A 26,088-nucleotide genomic window follows, 5' to 3' on the forward strand; every position below is an offset into this window, starting at 1 on the left:
GGGAGGGGGAGTCCCCCTGCCCCCTTGTTCTGGGCCCCTGGGTGCTGAGCGAGCCTCCCCCTCACAGGGAGAATCAGAATCCAGCCCAGCCGGCAGCCAGGGAAGCAGCGACAGCTCCATCACCAGCAACTTAGCCTGGAACAGCCCCCCCTGCCCCCCCCGGCTCCCTCCTCGGCCCCGCTCCAGCCTGGCCCTCCGCTTCCCCCCGTTCCCCTCCCCTTCCTTCCGCCCCTCAGTTCCCGCCCTGCCTTGCCCTCCCCTGCCCCTACGGTTTCCTCCTTCCGCCCCCAGCCCTCCCCTCGGTCCCCGCCCCGCACGGCTCCCTCCCCTCGATCCCTCCCTCGCGCTCGCTCCGCTCCTCCCGCCCCTCGCTCCCCCCGCACGGAGCCGGCCGCCGGAGGGAGGTGGGGGCCGGCGGTGACGCGGGCAGGCAGCGAGCCGAGCCGAGCCGAGCCGAGCGCAGCGGCCGGGCTGCAGCCGCCGAGCCCCGCGAGATGCTCCACTGCGCGGCGCGGAGGGGGCCGCGCTGCAGCAGCCGCGGGACGGCGAGGGCCCGGCGGGTGCAGTGAGAGCAGCCCGCGCCGCCAGCAGGTGGGACTGGACCGCCAGGGGGCGGCTGCGACCCGGGCGGGAGCGGAGCGCGGGGCCTTGGCCTCCAGGGGGCGCCGACTGCGACATGATCGGAAGGGGGAGGCATGGGGCAGGGACCTTTCCCCTCTAGGGGGCAGCGCCTGCAACCTGACCAGGGGCAGGGATGGGGCAGGGACCTTTCCCCTCTAGGGGGTGCTGGCTGTGACTTCACCCCAGGGAATGGGGCAGGGACCTTTCCCCTCTAGGGGGCGCCAGCTGCAACTTGACTGGGGGTGGGGTGGGGCAGGGACCTTTCCCCTCTAGGGTGCACTGGCTGCAACCTGATCTGGGGGCGGGGGGATGGGGCAGGGACCTTTCCCCTCTAGGGGGTGCTGGCTGTGACTTCACCCCAGGGAATGGGGCAGGGACCTTTCCCCTCTAGGGGGCGCCAGCTGCAACTTGACTGGGGGTGGGGTGGGGCAGGGACCTTTCCCCTCTAGGGGGCACCGGCTGGGACCTGACCTGGTGGGGGTGGAGGGATGGGGCAGGGACCTTTCCCCTCTAGGGGGCACCGGCTGGGACCTGACCTGGTGGGGGTGGAGGGATGGGGCAGGGACCTTTCCCCTCTAGGCGCTGCTGGCTCTGATCCAGCCCCAGGGCAAGGGCCTGGCTGGCTCAGGGGGTAGCAAATGGGACACCGGGCCTTTCCCCTCTAGGGGAGCTGGCTGGGCATTGTCCCCCAAGAAAAGTCTGGGTGTCCCATTGCTGGGCTCTAGTCAGTAGCTGCCTGTGGTGAAACTGGGAAGGGGGGTTCAGGCTGGGTGGAGGGTGTTGGTATCCCAGACCCACATGTTTGCTGTTGGGGGGAGAAGGATTGGTGGCCTGGGTGGAATGGAGGGGAGGTTTTGTGCCCAAGCCCAGGTAGGGGGAATGTGGGGCGGGAGGTTTAATGCCCCAGGTGGAGGGGGAGTGAGTGGGGGGGGGGAGGTTTGGTGGCCCGGGTGGGAGGCTTGGTGCTATCGGCCCAGGCAGAGGTGGGCTGTGTGGGGAGGAGGTTTGGTGCCCCGGGGTCATGAAGGGGCTGAGTGGGGGAGATTTGGTGGCCCAGGCCCAGGCAGGGGCTGTGGGGGCGGGGGAAGATTGGTGCCCGGGGCAAGGGTTATGGGAGGGGAGATTTAATGGCCCAGGCAAGAGTTCGCATGGGAGGGAAGGTTTTCTGTCCTGGGCCCAGGTGGGAGTTGTGGGGAGGGGTGAGGTTTGGTGCCCCAGGCCCAGGTGGGAGTTGGGGCAGGGAGGTCTGGTGCCTCAAGCAGGGGCTGTGGGGGAAGGTTTGGGGACCCAGGCCCAGGTGAGGGTTGTGGGGAGGTTGGTGCCCCAGGCAGGAGTTTGAGGGGGGCGGGGAAGGTTTGGGGACCCAGACGAGGTGTGTGTGTGAGGTTTGGTGCCCCAGGCAGGGATTTTTGAGGGGGTGGGGGTGGTTCCCCAGGCAGGGGCTGGGGGAGGGGTTTGGTGTCCTGGGCCCAGGCAGGGGCTGTGCGGGGAGGTTTTGTATCCCGGCTCCAGGTGGGGGGAATGTGCAGAGGGAAGTTTGGTGCCCTAGGCCCAGGCAGGAGCTGTGGGGGGGAAGATTTGGGGCCCCGGACCCAGGCAAGGGTTGTGTGGTGGGGGGAGGTTTGGTGCCCCAGGCAGGGTTTTTTTAGGGGGGTTGGTGCACTGGGCCCAGGCAGGGGCTGGGTGGGGAGGTTTGGTGGCCAAGGCCATGGGGCTGCGGTGCCCACACTGCTGTGTTCCCTTGGCTCCGGGAGCAGCCCCCCACCAGCCCTGGGCTGCCAGTAGCATCCAGCTAGTTTGGGGGTTGGAACTGGGCAGGGGCCCAACCTTGCCTGGGTTGGGACCCAGGAGTCCAGACCTGTTCCTTGATGGTGCAGAGCTGGGCAGGGTGGATACAAGAGGACCTGACAGCGTGTGTGGGGAAGAGGGGGGTGGAGGGGAGATGGCCCCCCAGCCTGTTGCCCCCCCCCTTCCCTGCGCATCGCTATGGAAACGCATCAGGCAGGATGGATTTTTAAGCAGGTCACATGGGGATTTGCTTCTTGGTCCCCATCCCCCATCCTATGGGCCAAGCAGCCAGAAGGGAGGGAGGAGGGTTGGGGCAGGGATGGCCCTCTGGGGCGGAGGTCTGTGAGGGGGGGCAGTGGGGATCTAACTCCTTGCCCCTGTCCACAGGCCCTGCCAGTCACCATGCTCATCAAGGAGTATCACATCCTGCTGCCCATGAGCCTCGAGGAGTACCAGGTGGCCCAGCTCTATATGATCCAGGTGAGGGGAGGGGTCTGTGTGCGGGTGCGGGGCGAGGTCTGCCTGTCTGTCTGGGTGCAGGGTGGACTCCGGGTGGACAGCAGGGACTGGATCTGTCTGTCTGGGAGGGTTGGCACCGGGGGGCAGTTGGGGTGGGACTGGTTCCAGGGCCCAGGTTGGAGCCAATGGGTCAGTGTCTCCCCTCCAGAAGAAGAGCCGGGAGGAATCCAGTGGGGAGGGCAGCGGGGTCGAGATCCTGGCCAACCAGCCCTACAGTGACGGCCCAGGAGGCAGCGGCCAGTACACCCACAAGATCTACCACGTGGGCTCCCACATCCCCAGCTGGTTCCGTGCCCTGCTGCCCAAGGCTGCCCTGCAGGTGGAGGAGGAGTCATGGAATGCCTATCCCTACACACGCACCAGGTGCAGCATGGCGCGGGGTGGGGGAACAACAACAGGGTGTGTGAGGCCAGCTGAGTGGCATGCAGGGTGGAGGGCAGGCAGCTGAGGAACATTGGTAGCAGTGTTCAGGGGGCTGCCTCCTTGCCCTGTCCCCTTGCCCCGCTGTGTGGTTGGTTGGGAGCACTCGTCTTGGAGCCACCCCAAAGTCCCTTGCAGGGCCAGGGGACCGGCACAGAGTAGGGGACAGCCTGCAGCGCTGTGGGGCCCCACCTCATGCTGCACTGATGGCCCCAGGGGGTAGGATGTGGGGTGGGCAAGACCAGGGGAGAAGCTGGGGGTGGGGCTGGTGCAGGCCCCAGGGGGTGGGGTGTGGGGAGAGTGAGGCAGAGAGGGAGGTGGGTGGGGTTGGGGCAAGGGCTGGAGCAGGGTGGGGGTGGGGCTGGTCAGAGCTGGGGCAGGGCAGAAGCTGCCCATTTTCACCCCCCTGTACCCCCATCTCTCCCGTCCCCCAGATACACCTGCCCCTTCGTGGAGAAGTTCTCCATCGAGATTGAGACCTATTACCGGCCCGACTCTGGCAAACAGACCAATGTCTTCAACCTCACGGCAGCCGAGAAGAGGCAGCGGATTCTGGGTAAGCACTGCTCGCGAGAACAGCTCCCACGGGGCCCTCCAGCCCCATACTGGGTGGGCCAATCTGTGCCTTCACGCTCAGGGCACCTGGCACCGGTGCTGCTCTACCAAGACGGTGAGCAACAGAGCCAGCCCCCAGGGGAGGAAGCCCGTGAACAGGGCACAGACCTGCCTCACAAGTGCCTTAGTTGTACGGGAGCTCAGTGCTGGGGCAAGTCCGGTGGGTGGGGCTGGAGCCTGGAGAGCTCCCACTCCCTACTTCTGAGTCTGGGGTTTGCTGGAGTGGGGAGAAGGTGTCGTCTTGAGCCCTGCCGCCCGAGTGTGCTCTACCCCAGAGTTCTGTGGGGCTGGGAGGGCAGGCGTTCTCCCCACTCCTTCACCCACTAATCTCCCTCCCTTCTGTGCCCCCCCACACTGCTCCAACCCCCCGTTCCATTGCTCTGCAACAAAAACGTTGGGGAATGGGCCCGGTATTTTCCCTGTCCATGGGGGGCTGCAGCGGGTGAGACCCCTGGCACTGGGGCAGGCAGGTGCCGTGTGTGGGTCCTGACTCCCTGCTACCCCCAGACACCATTGACATTGTGCGGGACCCCATCTCGCCCAACGAGTACAAGGTGGAGGAGGACCCCAAGCTGTATCGCTCAGCAAAGACAGGCCGGGGGCCGCTGGGTGACGACTGGCTGGAGGGGGCCGTGGCTGCCGGGCCCCTCATGTGTGCCTACAAGCTGTGCAAGGTGGAGTTCCGCTACTGGGGCATGCAGTCCAAGATCGAGCAGTTCATCCACGACGTAGGTGAGCGCTGGCCCCAGTCCCCTGGCTTCCCTGCTCCTTAGCGATGCCCCCCCTCCACCGGTGCTCTCCCTTCGCTGTGCCCCGGTGCTGCCCCATAGCACTGCTGGCCCCGCTGCATTGCCCCTTAGCGCTGCGCTGGTGCTGCCCCCTGGTGCAGTCCCCACCCGCCTTAACCTCCAGGCCAGTGTCACTGCCTCCCATACCCAGCACTGCCCCTTAGCGTTGTGGCCCCCCCACCCTCCTAGCATTGGCCCTCCTACTCCTGACCCCCTGGCTTTGCCACCCAGCCCTACCCGGGAAGACCCCCTGATGCTGCTCCCTGTGACTCGCCAGCCTCCTGTTATAAGGCTGGGGGACCCAACCAGGGGAGGGGGAGCTGCTCACACAGCCTGCTGGGTCACACTGATGTAGCAGAGCCCTTTCAAGGGGATCCCAATTCCTTGATCCCCGCCATGGAATCCCCCCATTGGAGCTGCACATTGGGCCACTCTGGCTCAGGCAGGGGGAGAGCTGGGAGGCCCGGTGGTGGAGGGGTGCTCTGGCGGGGGGGAGCGGCGGGGGAGGGGTGCTCTGGCTGCGCCGCACTCCCCTGCCCGTCCCCCCCACCCCTCCCAGGGCTGCGCAAGGTGATGCTGCGGGCACACCGCCAGGCCTGGTGCTGGCAGGACGAGTGGACGGAGCTGACCATGGAGGACATCCGGCAGCTGGAGGAAGAGACGGCCCGCATGCTGGCCCAGAAGATGGCCAAGTGCACCGAGGCCGAGGAGGCGGCGGCTGCCCCCAGTGCCGAGGACCGGGCCGAGCTGGGCAGTGTTGATGGGCAGGACCGAGCTGAGGGGCAGGGGCTGCCCGATGCCTCCCCCGACGACACCTTTGCCAAGCAGTGGTCAACGTCCTCCCGCTCCTCCTACTCCTCCCAGCATGGAGGTGAGGGGGCCAGGGCGGGGTTGGATGCTGGGGGCGTGTGGGGAGTGAGCTGGCAGGGGCAGGAGTGACGGCGAGCAGGATGGGCGGGCTGGTAGGAGGTGGGGGTGCTGCGAGGAGTGGGGTGGAGGCCTTGGCATGGAGCGGGATGGGAGCACTGGCTGGAGGGTTGCAAGGGATGCTGCAAGGAACAGGGCAGGGCTGCTGGCAAAGGCACTGTGGGCAGTTGGGCAGAGCTGGGGGTGATGAGGATGTGGGGCAGGGCTGCTGGGGGGCAGGGCACGGCACTCGGGGGGGGGGGAAGGGTGGGGTGCTGGCAGGAGGGCCAGGGGACAGGATGCTCATTGGGGAGCAGTGGGGTCTGCAGAGGTGCTGGGGGCTGGGGTGCTCACAGGGACAGCATGGTGCTGGCAGAGAGATACTCAGGGGGAAGGGTGGGGCTGCTGGCAGGGGCGCAGGGGGTGGGGACACTGGGGGATGGGGCACTAGTGGGTAGGGGCACTCGGGGGGAGGGGTGGGGTCTGCAGAGGTGCTGGGGGCTGGGGTGCTCAGGGGGACAGTTGTGCTGGCAGAGGTGCGGGAGGACAGGTACTTGGGGAAGGGTGGGGTGGGGCGCTAGGGGACAGTGGCACTTGGGGGGATGGGTGGAAGTTCTAGCAGGAGCACTGGGGTACAAAGGCGCTCAGATGGGGGTGGGGTTCTGGCAGAGGCACTGGGGGACAGGGTGCTCGGGGGGGAAGGGGTGGGGTGCTGGCAGGGCGCTGGGGGATGGGACATTCGGGGGAGGGGTGGGGTGCTGGCAGGGGGGCTGGGGTGGGTTGCTGGTGGGAGAGCTGTGGGGCGGGTTCCCCAGTCTCTGGTATCTGACCCCCATCCCATCCTCTAGGGGGGGTATCGCCCCAGAGTCTCTCAGAGTGGCGCATGCAGAACATCGCACGGGACTCGGAGAACAGCTCAGAGGAGGAATTCTTCGATGCACACGGTACAGAGAGTGGAGGGGAGTGGTTCCCCTTTCCTGGTGGTTGGTGTGCCTGGGGGGAGTCTCCCATTTCTCGGAAAGTATCTCTGCTGGGGGAGTCCCCTATTCCTAGTGGCAGGTGTGCAAGTGGAGTCCTGCATTCCTGGGGGTCTCTCTGCTGGGAGGTCCCCCATTCCCAGGGGCACATGCCGGGGGGGTCCCCCATTCCCAGGGGAAGGTGCAAAGAGAGTCCCCGATTCCCACAGGTGTCTCTCCCGAGGGTCCCTCATTCTTGGGGGGGTCTCTTTGGAGAGTGTCTCAGTCTCATGACCCACCCTCCCCCACAGAGGATCTGTCTGACAGTGACGAGGTCTTTGCCAAGGAGATGACCAAGTGGAACTCCAACGACTTGCTGGACACGCTGGACCGGCCAGGAGAGCTGGACGAGGGTCTGGGTGAGCATGGGGCAGGGGGAGAGTCGGGGCAGGGTAAACACGAGAATGGCCCTACTGGGTCAGACCAAAGGTCCATCTAGCCCAGTATCCTGTCCTCCGACAGGGGCCAGTGCCAGGTGCCCCAGAGGGAATGAACAGAACAGGTCATCATCAAGTGATCCATCCCCTGTCGCCTATTCCCAGCTTCTGGCAAACAGAGGCTAGGGACATCATTCCTGCCCATCCTGGCTAATAGCCATTGATGGACCTATCCTCCATGAATGTATCTAGTTCTCTGTTGAACCCTGATATAGTCTTGGCCTTCACAACGTCCCCTGGCAAGGAGTTCCAAAGGTTGACTGTGCGTTGGGTGAAGAAATACTTCCTTTTATTTGTTTTAAACCTGCTGCCTATTAATTTCGTTTGGTGACCCTTAGCTAGTTCTTGTGTTAATAGAAGGAGTAAATACACTTCCTAAAGGACAGGAGAGTGGGAGGGTGGGGGATAGGGTAGGGGGACAGGATGGCAGGAGGGTGGGGCAGGACAGTAGGAGGATAGGGCTGTTGAGGGAGGCAGGGCTTCAGGTGGGCAGGGAGGCAGGAGGGTGGGTGTTGGGATAGTGTAGAGGAACAGGGTGGTGTGAAGGTGGCAGGTGGCATAGGGGGAGGGTGGCAAGAGGGTGGGAGGTGGGGGAGTGGGTCAGAGTACAGCAGGGTGAATGCCAGGGCCCCTGTGGTCCACCCAGCACCCCAGGGTAGCGGGGTTAGGATCCAGCAGCTGGGCCTGGCCCGTGGGGCACCTCCCGCGCCAGCAGGCTCACCCGGGCTTTGTCTGTGCAGGAGATGGAACCAGCGTGGCCAAGCCCAGTGGCAATGGACTGACCGGGGCCAGCTTTGCCGAGGTGTGTGCCCCCTGCCCTGGCCCCAGCCCTATCCCCCACCCCACCCACGGCCCACCTGGTGCTGACTCCAGCCCTGCTACCTGTCTTGTCTCACCTGCCCCAGCCCCTGCCCCACCCATCTGGTCTGGCCCTCTCCTTGCAACCCAGATGCCACTTGCCTTTTCCCCTAGGAATCACCAGCCATGGCCTCCCCTGGCACAGACGCCCCCGACCCCAGGGGGGGCAGAGCTGGCTGCTCACAGTCCAGTGTGCCTAGAGCAGCTGCGTGGGGCCAAGTGGGGGCTCTCTGACCCCAGTCCAGAGCTGCGTAAGCTGGCTAACCTGGTCCTCAGGGAGGTGCTTCCCAAGTGCCCACTGTGGGCATCATCGTCTCCCTGCACCAAGGGGCACCATTATCTCCCCTCCCCCCTCACAAGGGCCATGCCTCCCCGTCCCTGCCTGCCCCACTGACGGCATGTGTTTCCGCAGGGTGGCTCTGTGGAGAGCGTGGCACAGGCCTGCCGAATCCACGCGCTGTTCCTGATCCTGCACAGTGGGAACATCCTGGACCAGGGTGCGGGCGAACCAGGCTCCAAGCAGGCTGATGTGCAGACGCTGGCCTCCACCTTCGATGCCGTCACCCGCGTGCACTTCCCCGAGGCGCTGGGCCACGTGGCGCTGCGCCTGGTGCCCTGCCCACCCATCTGCGCCACTGCCTATGCCCTGGTCTCCAAGTATGTCCTCCCCCCTGCAGGGGGCACTGCCTGCAGTCAGGGCTGGCCCCTGTGCCCCAGTGCGGCACTAGGGGTGCTGTGCTGCGGGGAGTAGGTTGGGAACTCCATGGGGGCACTCTCCCTCAGCCAGTGCTGGCTCTAGCATGGCACTAGGGGGAGTATCAGCAGATGAGGTGGCTGCTGGGTAGGGTGTTGCCCAATCCTTTGGATGGGTGAATAATAATTGCATTGATTGCCAGTTGATACTAATGTAACGAGCTGGGGGTACTGGGGGTCTCATCCCGGAACCAGGCTCCGCAGAATTAAAACTGACAATTCAATATCTTGTAGGGAACCTCGGGTGAATGGCAAAGACTCTCCCGCTGCGGGCAAAGCAAAGTCATGGCGATTTTTAGTCATGCAATCCCATAGACAGCAAAGCGCCAAACCCCATAGTAGGACACAGTACTAGGGGCCCCTTTGGTGCCATTCCGTGCGTGTGCTCATCTACTCACGCCCTTCCTTGGGGACCTGGTGGGGAGAGAGAAAGGACCAGCCATGTCCCTGGCCTGCCCAAGGAGTCCGATGGTCCAGACCCCCGTCGCCCAAAGGTCGGTGGTAGATAGCCGTGGAGAGCTGAAGGGTCACTTATGGAAAGCTAGCGCCCGCTGCGTGGTGGCTTGGCCTATTCTAGAGCCTGGGCAATATCACGAACGTTCGTTCTGATGCCCAGCCTTCGGTGTCCAATCTATCGTCCTCACCCTTGTAATATCGGGGTGACCGTATCCTGTTGGTTAACACATCAGTGCCTTTTAGCTCATTGTCATATAGGTCACCTATTGCTAGGGCCCGACCAAATTCACGGTCTGTTTTGATCAATTTCATGGTTGTAGGATTTTAAAAATCGTAAATGTCATGATTTCAGCTCTTAAAATCTGAAATTTCAGGGTGTTGTAATTGTAGGGGTCCTGACCCAAAAAGGAGTTGTGGGGGGTGTCACAAGATTAGTGTGTGTGTGGGGGGGGGCGTTGTGGTACTGCTACCCTTACTTCTGCACTGCTGCTGGCGGGGGCTCTGCCTTCAGAGCTGGGCGGCTGGAGAGCTGCAGCTGCAGGCCGGGAGCCCAGCTCTGAAGGCAGAGCCCCCGCCAGCAGCAGCCCAGAAGTCAGGATGGCCTGGTTTGGTATTGCCACCCTGACTTCTGGGCTGCTGCCAGCAGAGCTGGGCCCTCAGTCAGCAGCCCCCACTCTCCGGCCACCCAGCAGCGCAGAAGTCAGGGTGGCATGGTATGGCATTGCCACCTTTACTTCTGCACCACTCCTAGTGGGGCGCCGCTTTCGGAGCTGGGCACCTGGCCAACAGCCGCCGCTCTCTGCCCACCCAGGTCTGACAGCAGCACAGAAGTAAGGGTGGCAATACCGTGGCTCCCCCTAAAATAACCTTGTGACCCCCTGCAACTCCCTTTTGGGGCAGGACCCCCAACTTGAGAAACGCTGGTCTCCCTCGTGAAATCTGTATAGTACAGGGTAAAGCACACACAAACCCAGAGTTCACGGTTCATGGTTGTGAATTTGGTAAAGCCTTACCTATTGTTCAGGCAAGTGGGTGGTTCGACATCTTCCAGCGATTCTGTCCCAAAATACCCCAGCGCTCCTGCAGTCACCTGGTACTGTTATGATCCAACTCTCTCTCGAGCAAGCTATTCCCAGCTCCCCAAACCTCGGGTAACGGTCAGGCCATTTTCTCTATACTGAGAGCCGTGTTACTCATGCTAACTTGCTTAAGCCAGTGTCTTACAGGACACAGGCCTGTGGGTTCCTTGTGTTCCTGCTGAGCTAAATCACAGGCTCCATGGGCTACAGTGGGTGGTGGTCCTATGGGCGCAGGGCCCTGCCCAGCTGCCTGTGCCATCCCTCAGCTGGCATGGGAGGGGCTGCCTTCCGGCGATGGCACGGGGCATGGGGGTCTCCAGGCAGCAGCCACCTCTCTCACCACTAACCCTCACCCCCAGCCTCAGCCCCTACAGCCATGATAGGGACAGCTTGTCCAGCAGCCAGGACCACATCCCATTGGCCGCCCTGCCCTTGCTGGCCACATCCTCCGGGAGCTACCAGCATGCCGTGGCCACCACCATCGCCCGCGCCAACCAGGCCCACAGCACCTTCCTGCACTCCACTGAGGGCTCCGGCTTCTGTGGCCAGGTCAGGGGGCAGCGCTGGGGGGAGGTGAAGAGGGGCACAGTTGGGAGGAGGGTGGGGCTGAAGCTGTGGGGATCAGGGTGGGGAGTGGGATGGGGGAGTTGTGAGGATGGGGGTCTCTGGCTGTGGGGCTGGAGAAGGGAGCACTGGCTGTGGGGGGCGGAGTGGGGGGCACTGTGAAAAGTGGGGGTTGGTGGCTGTGGGGGACGCTGTGGGACGGGGAAGGGTGAAGGGGGCAGCGGCTGTGGGGGTGGGCAGGGCCAAGTGGGCTATGACTATGGGGCATGGGGTCCCTCCCGGATCGGACGGTCCCTTCCTCCAGCAGGTGGTGCTGATTGGTGACTGTGTTGGGGGCATCCTGGGTTTCGATGCCCTGTGCCAGAGCCGGGCGGGCACGGTGGGGAGCCGGAGCAGCAGCCGCCGGGGCAGCCTGGTGAGTGCCTGGGCCCCTCTTTGCCAAGGGAGCTGGGGTGGCTCTGGTAGCCCCTCTATGGGATCCTCCATTTTCACATCACTGTACACTGCCCCATACCCACCCCCCTGAGCGCTGGAGCCTGCTGGGCTGTCCGTGGCCCCGACCCTTTACATGGTGGGGAGGGAGCAGCAGCTCAGGAAGCCCTGGTCTGGGATGGGGACGAACCTCTGAGAGGTGATGGGGTCCAGGGCACCGAGGGCCTCCTGAGGTGGGGACAGTGCCCACGATAGGTGGGGGGTGGCCCTGGCCCCGTGGAGGTGGGGACAGTGCCCACGATAGGTGGGGGGTGGCCCTGGCCCCGTGGAGGTGGGGACAGTGCCCACGATAGGTGGGGGGTGGCCCTGGCCCCGTGGAGGTGGGGACAGTGCCCACGATAGGTGGGGGGTGGCCCTGGCCCCGTGGAGGTGGGGACAGTGCCCACGATAGGTGGGGGGTGGCCCTGGCCCCGTGGAGGTGGGGACAGTGCCCACGATGGGGTGGGTGGCCCTGACCCCGTGGGGGTGGGGTGCCCGCGATGGGTACTGTCCCAGCCGGGTGCTGCTCTCTCACTGCTCACCCACTGCCCAGAACTTGGAGCCGATCTCCCCGGAGCTGGGCAGCAGGAAGGACCCGCTGGCCGAGGGGGCTGGGGGGACGGGACGGGCCAGCCCGGAGCCTGGGGTGCTCCCGCCCCCCCCGGAGCACAGCGACGTGGACTCTGTGCGCCAGCAGCACACCTTCCTGTGCAGGTGAGAGCACCCGGGGTGGGGAGGGGGCTGCCCTCGGTGGGTATTGGGGGAAGGGAAGGGGGAGGGGTGACCCCTCCACAGGAGGTCACTGGCAGGACTGGAGCAATGGCTCTGGGCCCCATGGCACAGCTCACCCCAGTTGGGGGGCAGGAGATTGACCGCGTGGGACAGCTGCACCCTAACCCCATGGGAGCAGCACCAAGTGGACATGCACAGAACCAGACCCCTGCCCTGGGGCTGGACAGGAGCCGGTGCCCCCGGAGGGAAAAGGCCCCGTGTCCCAGTCCCCACTCCCCGAGCCTGCCAGTCCCCCTGCCCTGGGGCTGGATCAGAGCCAGTGCCCCCTGGAGGGGAAAGGCCCCGTGTCCATCCCGGTGCCTGCTGGAGCCTGCTCTCCTGTCCTCTCCAGCCTGCAGGCCAGCGTCCCCCAGGGGGAGGGGGAGCTGCGGCCCAGCAGTTGCTCCTCGGGCTCAGCGCTGGACGGGGGCGAGGGCACGGCCGCCCGCCTCGACTTCAAGGTGTCCGGCTTCTTCCTGTTCGGCTCGCCGCTGGGGCTGGTACTAGCTCTGCGCAAGACTGTCCTGCCAGCCTTGGATGGTGAGGGTCCCTCGCGCCAGCCGGCCCCGGCCTCTGCACCCCCACAGGGCTCCCCCGGGGCCGACACCAGGCCTCCTCTCTTCCTCCAGCGCTGACACCCCACCTCCCCCACGCTTCTCTGGTGCAGGCACTTACCCCCTACACACGCACACTTGCGCTCCCCCCGGCACAGGCTCCCAGGGGGTTCGATGCCCTGGCTGCTACCCAGTGTGAAGGTCACACAACCCACGGCCGTGCCTGTCTCGGCGTACCCTTAGTGCGCCAGGCCCTCGGCTCAGCCTTTTCCAAGGGCGAGGCCTGTGGCTTCAGCCCCTGAGACTGGGCCCTGCTTCTCCCCAGCGGGTCCATGTGAGCTCAGGCCCCTGGCAGAGCGATGGGCCCCACAAGGATCTGCAGGGAGAGAGCACGCCCTCTCCCACAGTCCGCATTTGGCAGGCCCCTGGAGGCCACTTGGGGCCGTGTGAGGAAGCCAGACTTCATCACAGTCCCATTCCCTGCCCTTGCCCAGAGCCTCTGGGGTCCACTGCCCCTGCCCGTGCCCTGGACGGCCACGCTCTGATCATAGCAATGTCGGGCTGGAAGGGGCCTCGAGAGGTCAACTCTGTCCCCTCACACTGAGACAGGGCCAGGTAAATCTAGACCATCCCTGACAGCTGGGGTTTGTCCCACCTGCAGGGATGTGGGCTGCCCCCCAGCTTGTAAACTGTCCCTCGGAGGAACCCTTGAGTGCAGCAGCCCCCCAGGGGTCCCACCCTTCCTCCAGGGCCAGTCACGCAGCCTCACCACCTCCGAGACAGAGCCTCTGGGCTCCAGCCCTCCTGCTCCACCCTGTGAGCTCTGCCTGGCGCATCCCACTGAGCCACACCCCCGGGAGAGACCTGGCCATTCTTCGGGGCCCAGTGCCCCCCCAGCCGGTGTTCGCAGTGACACTTAGCAGCCTTTTCAGAACAGTGTCAGGTTATGAGTCATCTGGGACTCTCCCTAGGGAGGCCCTTAGGGCCACAGATAGAAAGGTTAAGATACCGTTCCGCTGGCCAGGCCATGGCCCCCCGAGCCGAGCTGCCCTACGAGCTCTTTGCTGGCTCTCTCTCCAGTCTTTGTCCATCCCAGGTGAGAGCTGCTGAGTCTCCCCAAAAGCCAGCTCTTATCCCAGCCACGTGCCAACTTTCAATCCCTTGTCCGGCTCCTGCAGAGTCCTCCTGAGCTCACATGTGCCGCCTGCCAGCTTCCCTGGATCGGTGTCAGTTGTTTGGTCCTTGGGGCTCTTGTGGAATGGGTCAGTATCAGACAGTCCTTTACCCCACAGCACCCCCTTCTTACCACCCCAGGGAGGTACGTGACACAACACCTCGGGTCCCCTGCTCTGCCCCAGGAGCAGCTTAACCCTGTTGCCCCCATTGGGTACTGGCCCCATGACAAATCAGTCCCTGCTGTGCAGATCACTCCTCAAAATACTGCAGAGAATTCCCACTTCGGCACATCAGCCTACTCCAGAGCTTCTCTAGCCCTAGCGTTTGAAAGGCCTGTCTAATACCTAGCCTCGATCTCCCTTGCTGCAGGTTAAACCCATTGCTCCTTGCCCACCTTCAGTGGGTGTGGAGAACAGTCCTGGTTATAACAGCCCTTAGCAGAGTTGAGGAGCATTATCAGGTCCCCCCTCAGTCTTCATTTCTCAAGCCTGAGCATGTCCAGTTTCTTCAACCTTCGCTCACAGGCCAGCGTTTCTGAACCTTTGACCATTTTCGTTGCTCTCCTTTGGACTCTCTCCAGTTTGTCCACATCTGTCTTGCGTGCGGCGCCCAGAACTGACTGAGCTCTGTTCAGTGAGTCCTGCTGGGATGGACACCTGAGAGAGACTCGTACACACACACACACCCCTTAAGCATCTGCAGTGACTGTAAAGACAGCAGGGATTATGAGTCAACTGGAACGCAGCATAGCGAAAAGAAAGTTACAGCATTGTGGTTACCCGGAGGCCCAGCCAAGTGGTGTGTCCCCCTTGGCTCCCTCTCTGTCCTCTGTACAAGTTCCTGGCAAGTCCCAGCTGGCTCCTCCTCCGTCTTTGTTCCCCACCTGATGAAACAGGGCTGGCTTCCTGCAGAGGGGTGGGCCATCCATTGTCATGAGTTGCTAAGTACCAACTTAGCAAATGTACCAAATCCTGGTGACTGGATATGCCATTGTCTTCACAGACTCTCCATTGAGCTGGGCCAGACCCCAGACAGGTAGGCATCAGTCACACCTGCATCTTGAAGCCCGCGGCCTTGCAGACAGTAAACAATCCTCCCCACACCCCAGGTGACTATGCAGCATATGGGGGAAACTGAGGCACACATAGTATTCATACAAAATATTTACGGAAAATTCTCCCTCCGTCACACATACACACCCCAGAATGACATTAGCCATCAGCTGCATCCTGGTGTGGGCTCATATTCAATTTGTGATGCACTGGGAGTCTCTGTCCCTGGTCACAGCTGCGCTGGTTCCACGTCCCTTCGCGTTGGCTGCCAGGCATTCATGGAACCACATCCAGTCGTTGGACCCTCCCTCCTCTTATTGGAGGATAGTTGGGGATAGTGCTTCCAGCAGCACCCCTTCACCGGTCTGGTCCCCAGAGGAGAAAGGCAACCTCTTCACAGCCAGTGTGTTTGGGGCCATCGAGAGTGAGCAGGGAAACTGAGTCACGTATATTATTCATGCAGACATTATAGATGTTCCTGCATTCTCCATGTTGCACCCTCTTTCCAGGTGACCCCACCCCACCCCAGTGACCAAGGGAAGTTGGACCTTGTGTCAGCAGTAACATTCACATTCCCCCTTCACGTGACTCTCTTCCAGATTGTCAGACTCCATCTTAACAACTCAGCGTTCAACCCTTTCATTTGCTGTAGCCAGGTGAGACGTGAATGGTCAGTACACACAGTACGCTGCTGCCCAAACAGTTTCGGCTGCAGCTTCTTCAGGGCCCACCCACCGGCCAGACCTCCTTTCTCCGGGGTGACATAGCTCTGTCCCCTGGGGTAGTAGTTTCTTGCTCAAGGGTACAATCGGGTGTCTCTCCCCCTTAGCACTGGCCTGCATCAGCACCACACCCAGCCCTGTGTCTGAGGTAACTCATCCTAGTTTCCAAAGTCTGAGTTCACCCGTATTGAGTCTGGGCTTAGAGCCTCCTTCAGTGCACTGCTCGGCCAGACCACCTTGTCCAGCTCCCCCTGCTTGTACAGTTTGGTTATGGGAGTTGCTAGGGCACTAGGGTGGAGCACAAACCTCCCGTAGTGCCCTGCCATCCCAATCAAGGCCTGGGCCTGTTCTTGGTTTGGGGAGCGGCTCAGTCCCTAATCGCCTCCACCTTGGCAGGTCTGGCCTTGTGCTGCTGCTCCCAGGCACTTGTGGCCCAGGCACGACATCTCTGTGAGCCCCACTTTACACTTGTCCACCTGAACAGTCGCTCCTGCCTCCTTCACTCCTGGGCCATGTGTCACGGAGCCACGGGCTTGGTGCTACATCCCCAGCTTTGGAAGAGTCTCTGGGGGAACCCCTTCAGTGTGCCCACCTCGAGGGACATCTCGGAGGGGGGCCCCCTCAAACCCCCACTATCCCCCATTGCCCAGTCACCAGGGATTAATGCACCTCACCAAGCATTTGCAGTGACGCTCACACAGCGTTGTCAGAACAGTGGGGTTTATTAGTCAGCTGAAACACAGCATAGGAAGCCCTTAGGTTAGCACAGGTTGGTCAGCCCAGGGCCCAGCCAAGCTCTAGTGAACCCCATGGTTCAAGCTCTGTCTCTGAGTCTGACCTCGTTAATCACATCCCGGGCGAGAGCCCCGACTCCTTCCAGCAGCTGACTCTTATCCCCACCTCCCACCTTGTCAGGCCTTTGTTCTCCAGCTGGAGGAAGTCGCTCAGCTTCTCTGCTGAGAGATGGGGAAATCCATGTCCCTCGGGTTGCTAGGTGTCACAGTCCTCGTGGTTGGCTTTCCATTTTCTTCATAGATTCTCTGTTGATACGGGGTTAGCCTCAGCCAGTCCTTTTTAGTGACCCATCCCGGCTCAGACAGCTAGGCGCTATTCATACCTATGTCTCTTCACCTGCCTGAGAGCAAATAGTTCTTTCATCCTCCCACTGGGTAGCCTTGCAAAATATGAGGGAAACTGAGGCATGGGCAAGATTCATACAAATAGTATAGACAATGCCCACTCTGTCACAACATGTTCCTCCCAAGATCTGTGAGAGTGAGGGATTGTTCTTCAGGATAGATTGTAGATCCTTGATGATGCGTTGGAGAGGTTTTAGTTGGGGGCTGTAGGTGACAGCTAGTGGCGTTCTGTTACTGTCTTTGTTGGGCCTGTCCTGTAGAAGGTGACTTCTGGGTACACTTCTGGCTCTGTTAATCTGTTTCTTCACCACCCAAATGCAAAAAAAAACAAAAAACCCTTTGAACCCAGGAAGGAGCACTTGGGAATTCCTCCCTGTGGGGTACCCTCAAGCCCTTTCACCCCCCTCTGGGGAAGAGCTGAGAAAGAAAACAAAAAAATTAGCTCTTGCCACCAGCTAATTAATCCCAACTGTGCATACAAAATGATGAGAGTCTAAATTAACTGTTGCCACTCAAGAAAGAGATCTTGGAGTCACTGTGGATAGTTTTCTGAAAACATCCATTCAATGTGCAGCAACAGTCAAAAAAGCAAAGTGAATGTTAGGAACCATTAGGAAAGGAATAGACACAAAATATGATGCCAGTATATGAATCTATGGTAAGTACGCACCTTGAATACTGTGCACAGTTCTGGTCGCCCCATCTCAAAAAAGATATATTAGAATTGGAAAAAGTACAGAGAAGGGCAACAAAAATGCTTAGGGGTATGGAACAGCTTCCATACAAGGAGAGATTAAAAAGATAGGGACTGTTTTGACTAAGGGGAGGATGTGATAGAGGTCTATAAAATCATGAATAGTGTGGAGAAAGTGAATAGGGAAGTGTTATTTACCCCTTCACATAACATAACGTTAACTAGGGGTCATCCAATGAAATTAATAAGCAGCAGGTTTGAAACAAACACAAGGAAGTACTTCACACAATGCACGGTCAACCCATAGAACTCATTGCTGGGGATGTTGTGAAGGCCAAAAGCACAAGTGGGCTCAAAAAAGAATGAGATAAGATCATGGAGGGTAGGTCCATCACTGACTATTAGCCAAGCGAGTCAGAGACGCAACTAAACTTCTGGCCACCAGAATCTGGAACTGGATGACAGGGGATGGATCACAAGGGGGGAGGGATAGCTCAGTGGTTTGAGCATTGGCCTGCTAAACCCAGGGTTGGGAGTTCAATCCTTGAGGGGGCCATTTAGGGATCTGGGGCAAAAATTGGGGATTGATCCTGCTTTGAGCAGGAGGTTGGACTAGATAATCTTCTGAGGTCCCTTCCAACCCTGATATTCTATGATAATTGCCCAGTTGTGTTCATTCCCTCTGACACCAGTCACTGTCAGAAGATGGGATACTGGGCTAGATGGACCATTGGTCTGACCCAGTGTGGTTGTTCTTATGACCCACAAGCACCAGAGAAAGGTTGACACGAAATTAGCCCCCTGGCTGGTAACTGCCTTGCTGGGGAAGCCTACTGCTCAGGGTAGTGAATGGTGACAAACGCCACCACCAGAATGTTTTTCTTCCCTGAGCAGGGAGTGGGGGGCTGTGCTGTGGGCCCCATGCCGGCAGCCACCTTCTGAAAAGATTCCTTTAGGGACTGTTCATAATCCCCCCCATCGGCCCCTCCCAGTTGGCCGCGTGGCCCAGGAAGGGAGTGAGGCTACGCAGCCTGCCTGAAGGGGGATCCGGTTCACAGGCCGCCTCGGAGGGAAAGGATGCACCTTGAACAGGGTCACCAATCCAGCATCTCTCTCCCAGTGGAGTTGGCCCCCTGAGCTCTCTGCCACACAGCCTCTTGCTTCTCAGGCCTCCATTGCCAGGGCCTGCTTCCCCTGCTGCTCTTCGGCTGCTTGCCCTACTCAGCCAGCTCCTGCTTCTGCAGCCCCAGACGCCGGCCCTTTGCTTCCAGCTTTTGCCTGCTCTAGTTCCTGGGCTGGGGCCACTGCAGCTGTCACTCTTGGCTTCTCACCTCTCCTCTGGGGCGTCTGGGTCTCCATTCCCTGCGGCTGGTGGATTGGGCCGCTCAGAGCCTCGCCTGGGCTGGAACCAGGGTTCTTTGCCAGATGTCCTGGAGCAGGCCTCCCGGTGTCTGCACTGCTCTGCCATCTCCCTCATGGGGAGTTGTTTAGATGTCATTTCTCCTGCCATTTCTTTTTCTCATAGATTCCCAGGCCAGAAAAGCCCATTGTGATCAACTAGTCTGACCTCCTGTCTAGTACAGGCCAGAGACCGGCCCCAAAATAATTCCTAGAGCAGAGCTTTTAGAACAAACATCCCATCTTGATTTAAACACTGGAGAACCTACCACGGCCCTTGGCAAATTGTTTTAAGCTTGTTTCTGTGGCCGGGGCCACTGAAAGTGGGAAATGACACCCACCGCTGCCATCAAGCTGGCACAGATTTCCAGGGTCTCTGCTTTGCCCCAGCCTTTATACAGACACCTCTGGGGTGTCCCCTTTATTGAGCTAGGGCCAGCTCTGTTGCTCCAAGACAGGGCATCTGGCACCCCTGCTTCTCCCCATGGGTCTCCAACAGAGAGGGGGCCCCCTCATTCCCCTAGGTGCCGATCCCACCCCCTGAAACATTTGTTCCCGCTGCCTTGCCCCCCCCTCCACCCCCACCCCCTACATGCAGGAGCCTCTCTCCCCTGTTGCGCTCACTCCCCCTGGATTGCTCACATCCCCACTCGGCACAGGGGCCACTGCCCCCCATCACTTGCCCCCCTGCATCACTGCTCCCCTCCCCTGCATTGTTCACTCAGTGGGTGACCCTTCCTGCATTGCTTGCTCACCCCGCACTTCCCCCACAACCAAGGTGCAGGGGCTGACCCCTCCCCTGCATAGCTCACTAACCCCTTCCCCCCGGTGCAGGCATTTAACCCCCCTGTCCCTGCAGTGGCCCAGATGCGCCCGGCCTGCGAGCAGATCTACAACCTGTTCCACGCAGCCGACCCCTGCGCCTCACGCCTGGAGCCCCTGTTGGCCAAGGCCTTCCATGCCGTGCCCCCCCTGGGCGTGCCTCGCTACCAGAAATACCCGCTGGGCGACGGCACCTCGGCACTGCTGGGTAAGGGCTGGGAATGGGGGGCGGGGACGACAGGATCCCTTTGGGGCAGTCTCAATGGGAGCATGGGGGTCCCCAGGGCTGGAGGTAATATTGTGGGGTAAAGGGGGGGACAGTGGAGTTTGGGGGTTCCCTCTGGGATGTCCCCTTGGGGTGGGCAAGTGGGGGATGTGACAATGGAAGTTAGGGGTCCTTCAGGGGGGCAGTGAGGGTTAAGGGGGCCCCTCTGGGATGTTCCCTATTGCCCCCCTGAGGGACAGTGGGGGCCTGGGACAGTGGGGTTTGGGGGTCCCCTCTGGGTTGTCAGGGTGGTGGTTGGATACGGGGTCCCCTCTGGGTTGTCTCTCAGGGGGACAGTGAAGATTGGGGGGTCCCCTCTGGGTTGTCTCCCAGGGGACTGTGGTGGGCAGGGTCCCTGGGGTTGCTGTGCTCACCCTGTTCTCTCTCTCTCTCTCCCTGGCTCAGCTGAGGCCCTGCAGACTCATTCCACCCTCTTCCTGGGCGACTTGGAGCTGACAGCTCCTACCACCCCTACCAGCTGTTTTGGAGGCTTCTGGAAAGGCAGCGAGACAGGAGAGCCTCCCGCCCCCTCCAGCACCAGCGAGGTCGTCAAGAGTGAGTGCAACCCCTCCCCCGCCCACCTAGCTCGTTGCCTAACCCCCCCGACCCCTCCAGCACCAGCAAGAGTGACATGAGGGAGTCGGGGGGATGGAGCATTGAGGGGGGTACAAGACAGGAGGCTGTGGGGTATGGGGTAGGTCTGGGGTGCTGGACTGCAGGGCAGGGTATGAGGGGTAGGCTGCAGGTCTGGGGTAGGGGGTGTAGGCAGGAAGTGGGGGATAGGGGCAGGTCTGGGGTAGGGGGTGCAAGGTGGAAGGGACAGAGTACAGGGCAGGTCTGGGGTGAGGGGTAGGGGGCATCTCAAGGGTGGATGGTGTAGGCCAGGGGATGAGGGGTAGGGGCAGGTCTGAGATGAGGGGCACAAGGTGGAAGGGGCAGAGTATGGGGCAGGTCTTGGGTACGGGGGAGCAGTGCAGAAGGTGAGGGGGTAGGGAACAGGCCTGGGGTGGGGTACCAGGTGGAAGGAGCAGGGTACATGGCTTGTCTGGGGAGGGGGTACTGGGCAGAGGAAGCGGAGTACAGGGCTGCTCTGGGGTGGGGGTACTGAGTGGAGGGAGTGGGATACAGGGCTGATCTGGGGAGGGGGTACCAGGTGAAAGGAGCGGGGTACAGGCCAGCCTGGGGAGGGGGTGCCCGGGAGAAGGAGTGGGGTACAGGCCAGTCTTGGAAGAGGGTACCTGGCAGAGGAAGCAGGGTACAGGGCCGGTCTGGGGAGTGGGTACTGGACCAGTCTGGGGTGGGAGGTACCGGGTGGAGGAAGCGGGGTACAGGCCAGTCTGGGGTGGGAGGTACTGAGCGGAGGAAGCGGGGTACAGGCCAGTCTGGGGTGGGAGGTACCGAGCGGAGGAAGCGGGTTACAGGTTGTTTTGGGGAGGGGGTACCGAGCAGAGGAAGCGGGGTACCGGTCCAGTCTCGGGAGGGGATACCAGTCCAGTCTGGAGTGTGGGTACCAGGCAGAAGGACCAGGCCGGGGTACAAGTTCTCCTGACACTGCTCTCCCCGCAGTCCTGGAGCGGTGGTGGGGCCCAAAGCGCATTGATTACTCCCTGTACTGCCCTGACGCGCTGACCGCCTTCCCCACCATCACCCTGCCGCACCTCTTCCACGCCAGCTACTGGGAGTCCTCCGACGTGGTAGCCTTCATCCTGCGCCAGGTGCGCCGGAGGGGTCCGGGAGGGGAGGGGCCAGCGGGCCTGGGGGCAGGGTCGGTGGCACAGAGGGTGTCGGGAGCAGGGTGGGGAGCATGCAGTGGCCGGGGCCCTGTCGCCGGGGCGGGGCGCGGGCAGTCGCCGTCTGGCGGGGGGCGCTGAGGCTGCGCTGCTATTGCAGGTGATCGAGAAGGAGCGCCCCCAGCTGGCGGAGTGCGAGGAGAGCTCCGTCTACAGCCCCGCCATCCCCCGCGAGAAGTGGCAGCGTAAGCGGACACAAGTGAAGATCCGGGTACGCGGCCTCCACCGGCCTGAGGCTGGGGCAGCTGGCCTGTGCCCGAGCAGGGGGCTGCATGGGGGGACCGGGGTCGGGGCAGGAGATGGTGCTGCTGGGGTGGGTGGGCTGAGGATAGTTGGGTGAGGGCAGTGGGGGCCCAGGCAGAGTGGAGTGGGGCAGGGGCCCGGGGGGCGCGAGCGGAGAGGTGGGGTTTGAGTCATTGGGTTTTGCTGACGGGGGTTACGTCAGCGGGGTGATGCCGAGTCAGCAGTACTCCATTGGCCCCCACAGCTGGGCTGGGCTGGGCTCCTAGGGCACAGGGCTCTGGACGGGACGCTGGACTCAGCCCCAGCTGTGCTGCCTGAGCTCAGGCAGGCCCCCTGGGGTGGGGGGCAGAGAACACAACAGCCCTTGTGGGCGTAGGGTGGGGGTGGGGAGCAGCCGCCACTGACCCCCCTGCTCTGCCCCGCAGAACGTGACGTCCAACCACCGAGCCAGCGACATCATCGTGTGCGAGGGGCGGCCCCAGGTGCTGAGTGGGCGTTTCATGTACGGCCCCCTGGACGTGGTGACACTGACTGGGGAGAAGGTACCAGCACCGTGAGGGAGAGGCAGGGTCCCACGTGGGGGCTGGGAGCGTGAACCCTGGCACTAGTGCCCTGGGGTGCCATGCAGCTGTGGACTCCGTTCCTGGCTCCTTCCCTCTGTCAGTCCAAGGCCAGAGCCCTGGGTCTCTCCAGCTGAGTCCGCATGGGTGTCCTGCTGCTGGCCTTCCCGGCTGCTCGGTGCCGATTGGGGTTCTCTATTTGCACCCTCCGTTGGTCTGGGTCGGTTTCGCCCAGGCCTCCAATGACCCATTCCTCCCCACCACACTGGCAGTCATGTGACACAAACACCTCAAGCCTCCTGCTCGCCTCAAGAGCAGATTTCACCCTTCTGCACCCACTGGCCAGCAATGCAAAGTACAGGGGGAAACTGAGGCACACATCGGCCTCATAAAAATCTTAGAAAACTCTCACTTCGTAGCCAATATTCCAGTGGAAGCTAAGAAGAGAACCCTTTTACTGAGCCCAAGGAGCCTTAGCTACTAATTAACACTGGGCTGTTCTCAGGTCAGCGCTCACCTTGGAGGGCATTTCTCATAACTGGACACTCGGTTATTCCCAACCAACCTGTTTATTAATTGGCCAGAGCCACCTTAGCATACCAGCAGCAGTGCACCACTCGAGCGTAGATACAACCACCGTTTCAGCTCTGTCCTGCACAGCCTTGCAAGTGGTACCGTGGGTTTGAGGACGAGCGGTTAGATCAAGGAGCAATGCAGAGCAGCCGGGTTTCTTTATAATCATCACTCAGCAATTCTTCCGCCCCGAACATACAGACACTCCTGCCCAGTATTTCACCGGGGAGAAAGGAACCGCTTGTCTTTCGAGCCCCTCACACTGCTATGGGTGTGGATTGGTTCCAGAGTGGATTGAATCATAGAATATCAGGGTTGGAAGGGACCTCAGGAGGTCATCTAGTCCAACCCCCTGCTCAAAAGCAGGACCCATCCCCAATTAAATCATCCCAGCCAGGGCTTTGTCAAGCCTGACCTTAAAAACTTCTAAGGAAGGAGATTCCACCACCTCCCTAGGCAATGCATTCCAGTGTTTCACCACCCTCCTAGTGAAAAAGTTTTTCCTAATATCCAACCTAAACCTCCCCCACTGTAACTTGAGACCATTACTCCTTGTCCTGTCCTCTTCCACCACTGAGAATAGTCTAGAACCATCCTCTCTGGAACCACCTCTCAGGTAGTTGAAAGCAGCTATCAAATCCCCCCTCATTCTTCTCTTCTGCAGACTAAACAATCCCAGTTCCCTCAGCCTCTCCTCATAACTCATGTGTTCCAGACCCCTAATCATTTTTGTTGGTTCAATGCTCAGGCCTACAAAGAAGAGCGCGCAAAGCGCGGTGGTTAAATCCAACACGTGGCTGCCCGAGGTGTTGCTAGGGCATGTACACTCAACAAGCCAACCTGCAGATATTTCTGTTAAAGAACAGGGGGGAAATGAAATCTCATCCCTTCTTCTTCTCCTGCGAACCCTGGGCTGGGGGCAAGTCGTTCATCTCTTGGTGCTGTGACCGTGGCCAAGAGAAGAGGCTGCCTGCAGAGGGTGCAGCTAGCTCTGGGGTCCCCCAGGGTGACCTCAGTTTTATATGTTTCAGAGGAACAGCCGTGTTAGTCTGTATTCGCAAAAAGAAAAGGAGTACTTGTGGCACCTTAGAGACTAACCAATGCTCAAATAAATTGGTTAGTCTCTAAGGTGCCACAAGTACTCCTTTTCAGTTTTATATGCCGCTTTCCAGCTCTGAGTTCCTCTGCTGTCCAGGAGATGGCGCTGGTGTGTGACACATTGCAGAGAGCGAGGGGTGTTGCTTTGGTTCATGGCCAGGCCTGATTCATAATGAGCCCAGTGCCCCCTCGCAAGCAATTTCTCTTAGTGTTCCAGAGTCTGGTTCTGGTGAGGAGCTGTGCAATTCCTGTCACTCCTAGAGAGCCCCGGTCACCTCCAAAGCACGCACACCACCCCCTGACAGATCCCTGCAGTCTGGTGGGCCCAATGCCCCAGCCCCGGATGATCTCTGAGACCTTTGCTGCCACACCCTTCAGGCTTGTCCCAGGGTCTCAGACATCCCAGGGAGGAACAAGCCGGAGGGTTGGCGAGGAGAGGAGTGGCTTTGTCTCCCAAGGCAGGCCGCTGCACACTGGCGTCAGCGAGGGCTAGCTGGTTGAGACTTCTTGGACTCTCAGGAACATTTTTGGGTCACCCTGCAAGCTGTTCCCAGCTCCTTAAACTTATCTATTCTCCCTTGGCTCATGTCTGGGAGCAACTGCTCCTCTCTGTCACCTGGCAGGGGCTCTTAGCTAGACTAAGCGAATTGGACGTCTCATCCGTGAGTGAACTAGGGCAGTCTTTGGGGAGAGTGTCTGACAGCAGCTGGGAGATCCCTCGCAGGTATCACTCGACGTTCCTGAGAACGGTGTCATTTAGCTTTAGCCTAATTCTAGACTCAAGAGAGGTAGCCGGGGTCTCCAGACAAGAGGTCTCAGCCGCTCCAAGGGGAAGCTGGACTTTTGGGTGCTGCACAGGGTGATCTCGGATCCCGGGCAGGCCGAGGAGCCGTGAAAGCAGTGGCTGTTAAGAGCCAACGTTAACGCCTGCGCGGCTTCTGGCAGGTGGACATCTACATCATGACGCAGCCGCTGTCGGGGAAGTGGCTGCACTATGGCACCGAGGTGACAAGCAGCAGTGGGCGCCTGGCCTTCCTCATCCCGCCCGAGAAGGCACTGGGCATTGGCATGTACCCTGTGCGCATGGTGGTGAGGTGAGACCCCCGCCCTCTCTGTGTGCATGTGATCCTGGGGAGGCACGCACTGGGAGTGGGGCTGTACCAGCAGCCTGGCAGGGAGAGCCCTCAGGGGAAGGGCCGGGGAAAGCAGTGTTGGGAAGGGGTGAGGGGAAGCTGTTGGAGCCCAGGGACACCTCTGCGTAAGGCTTGTGGGAGCCCCCGCCCCCGGCAGTGTGTGTGCGGAGGAGGGGGAGATCTATGTGCAGGGGCGGGGGGGGGTCCTGTGGGCTCCCATGTCCCGCTTGGTCCCTGACGTGCCCCCGCTCCTGTGCAGAGGGGATCACAGCTACGCCGAGGCCTTCCTGACGGTGGTGGCACGCAGCACTGAGGCGGTTGTGTTCAGCATCGACGGCTCCTTCACAGCCAGTGTCTCCATCATGGGCAGCGACCCCAAGGTGCGGGCAGGCGCCGTCGACGTTGTGCGGTAGGTGCCCCCAGTGACACCCACCCCCTCCCCCCGGGTAACCCTTCCACTCCTGTCCCTACGCCCAGCAACCCCCTACCACCTGCTAACCACCTTCCCGCTGCTTTCCTCTCAGCTCCTGCCCCCCCCAGCTCCCCACGGCCCCCCGTGATGCTCATGTTGTGTTGCCCCAGGCATTGGCAGGACTCGGGGTACATGATCATCTACGTGACAGGGCGGCCTGACATGCAGAAGCACCGCGTGGTGGCCTGGCTGTCACAACACAACTTCCCGCACGGTGTCGTCTCCTTCTGCGATGGCCTCACCCACGACCCCCTGCGCCAGAAAGCTGCCTTCCTGCAGAGCCTGCGCACCGAGGTGGGGCCTGCGCCCAGCGCTGCGGGGGACAGGAGACAGGG

The 26,088-nt window shown here is 61.2% G+C and overlaps 1 protein-coding gene across 3 annotated transcripts in view; it reads left to right on the forward strand.

Moving 5' to 3' along the window:
* Positions 1–26,088, forward strand: part of PITPNM1 (phosphatidylinositol transfer protein membrane associated 1) — a 28,060-nt gene continuing 1,972 nt past the window's right edge. Inside the window, exons 1-22 of one of the 3 annotated variants that reach the window (XM_073346668.2) lie at positions 1–591; positions 2,797–2,889; positions 3,077–3,291; positions 3,783–3,904; positions 4,471–4,695; positions 5,311–5,622; positions 6,506–6,601; positions 6,925–7,032; positions 7,851–7,912; positions 8,381–8,625; positions 10,616–10,805; positions 11,128–11,235; positions 11,845–12,005; positions 12,415–12,602; positions 19,657–19,827; positions 20,290–20,439; positions 21,451–21,599; positions 21,775–21,885; positions 22,343–22,459; positions 25,094–25,242; positions 25,541–25,690; positions 25,806–25,998. In XM_073346668.2, the coding sequence (XP_073202769.2) occupies positions 2,812–2,889; positions 3,077–3,291; positions 3,783–3,904; positions 4,471–4,695; positions 5,311–5,622; positions 6,506–6,601; positions 6,925–7,032; positions 7,851–7,912; positions 8,381–8,625; positions 10,616–10,805; positions 11,128–11,235; positions 11,845–12,005; positions 12,415–12,602; positions 19,657–19,827; positions 20,290–20,439; positions 21,451–21,599; positions 21,775–21,885; positions 22,343–22,459; positions 25,094–25,242; positions 25,541–25,690; positions 25,806–25,914 (3,216 nt within the window). In that variant the 5' untranslated portion in view covers positions 1–591; positions 2,797–2,811 and the 3' untranslated portion in view covers positions 25,915–25,998. Of the gene's footprint in view, positions 592–2,796; positions 2,890–3,062; positions 3,292–3,782; positions 3,905–4,470; positions 4,696–5,310; positions 5,623–6,505; positions 6,602–6,924; positions 7,033–7,850; positions 7,913–8,380; positions 8,626–10,615; positions 10,806–11,127; positions 11,236–11,844; positions 12,006–12,414; positions 12,603–19,656; positions 19,828–20,289; positions 20,440–21,450; positions 21,600–21,774; positions 21,886–22,342; positions 22,460–25,093; positions 25,243–25,540; positions 25,691–25,805; positions 26,048–26,088 lie in introns of those variants that run through there. The other 2 variants (XM_073346667.2, XM_073346669.2) reach the window with 2 other exon arrangements.

The sequence above is a fragment of the Lepidochelys kempii genome, chromosome 6, assembly GCF_965140285.1.
Source record: "Lepidochelys kempii isolate rLepKem1 chromosome 6, rLepKem1.hap1, whole genome shotgun sequence".
In the NCBI taxonomy this organism is placed as follows: domain Eukaryota; kingdom Metazoa; phylum Chordata; order Testudines; family Cheloniidae; genus Lepidochelys; species Lepidochelys kempii.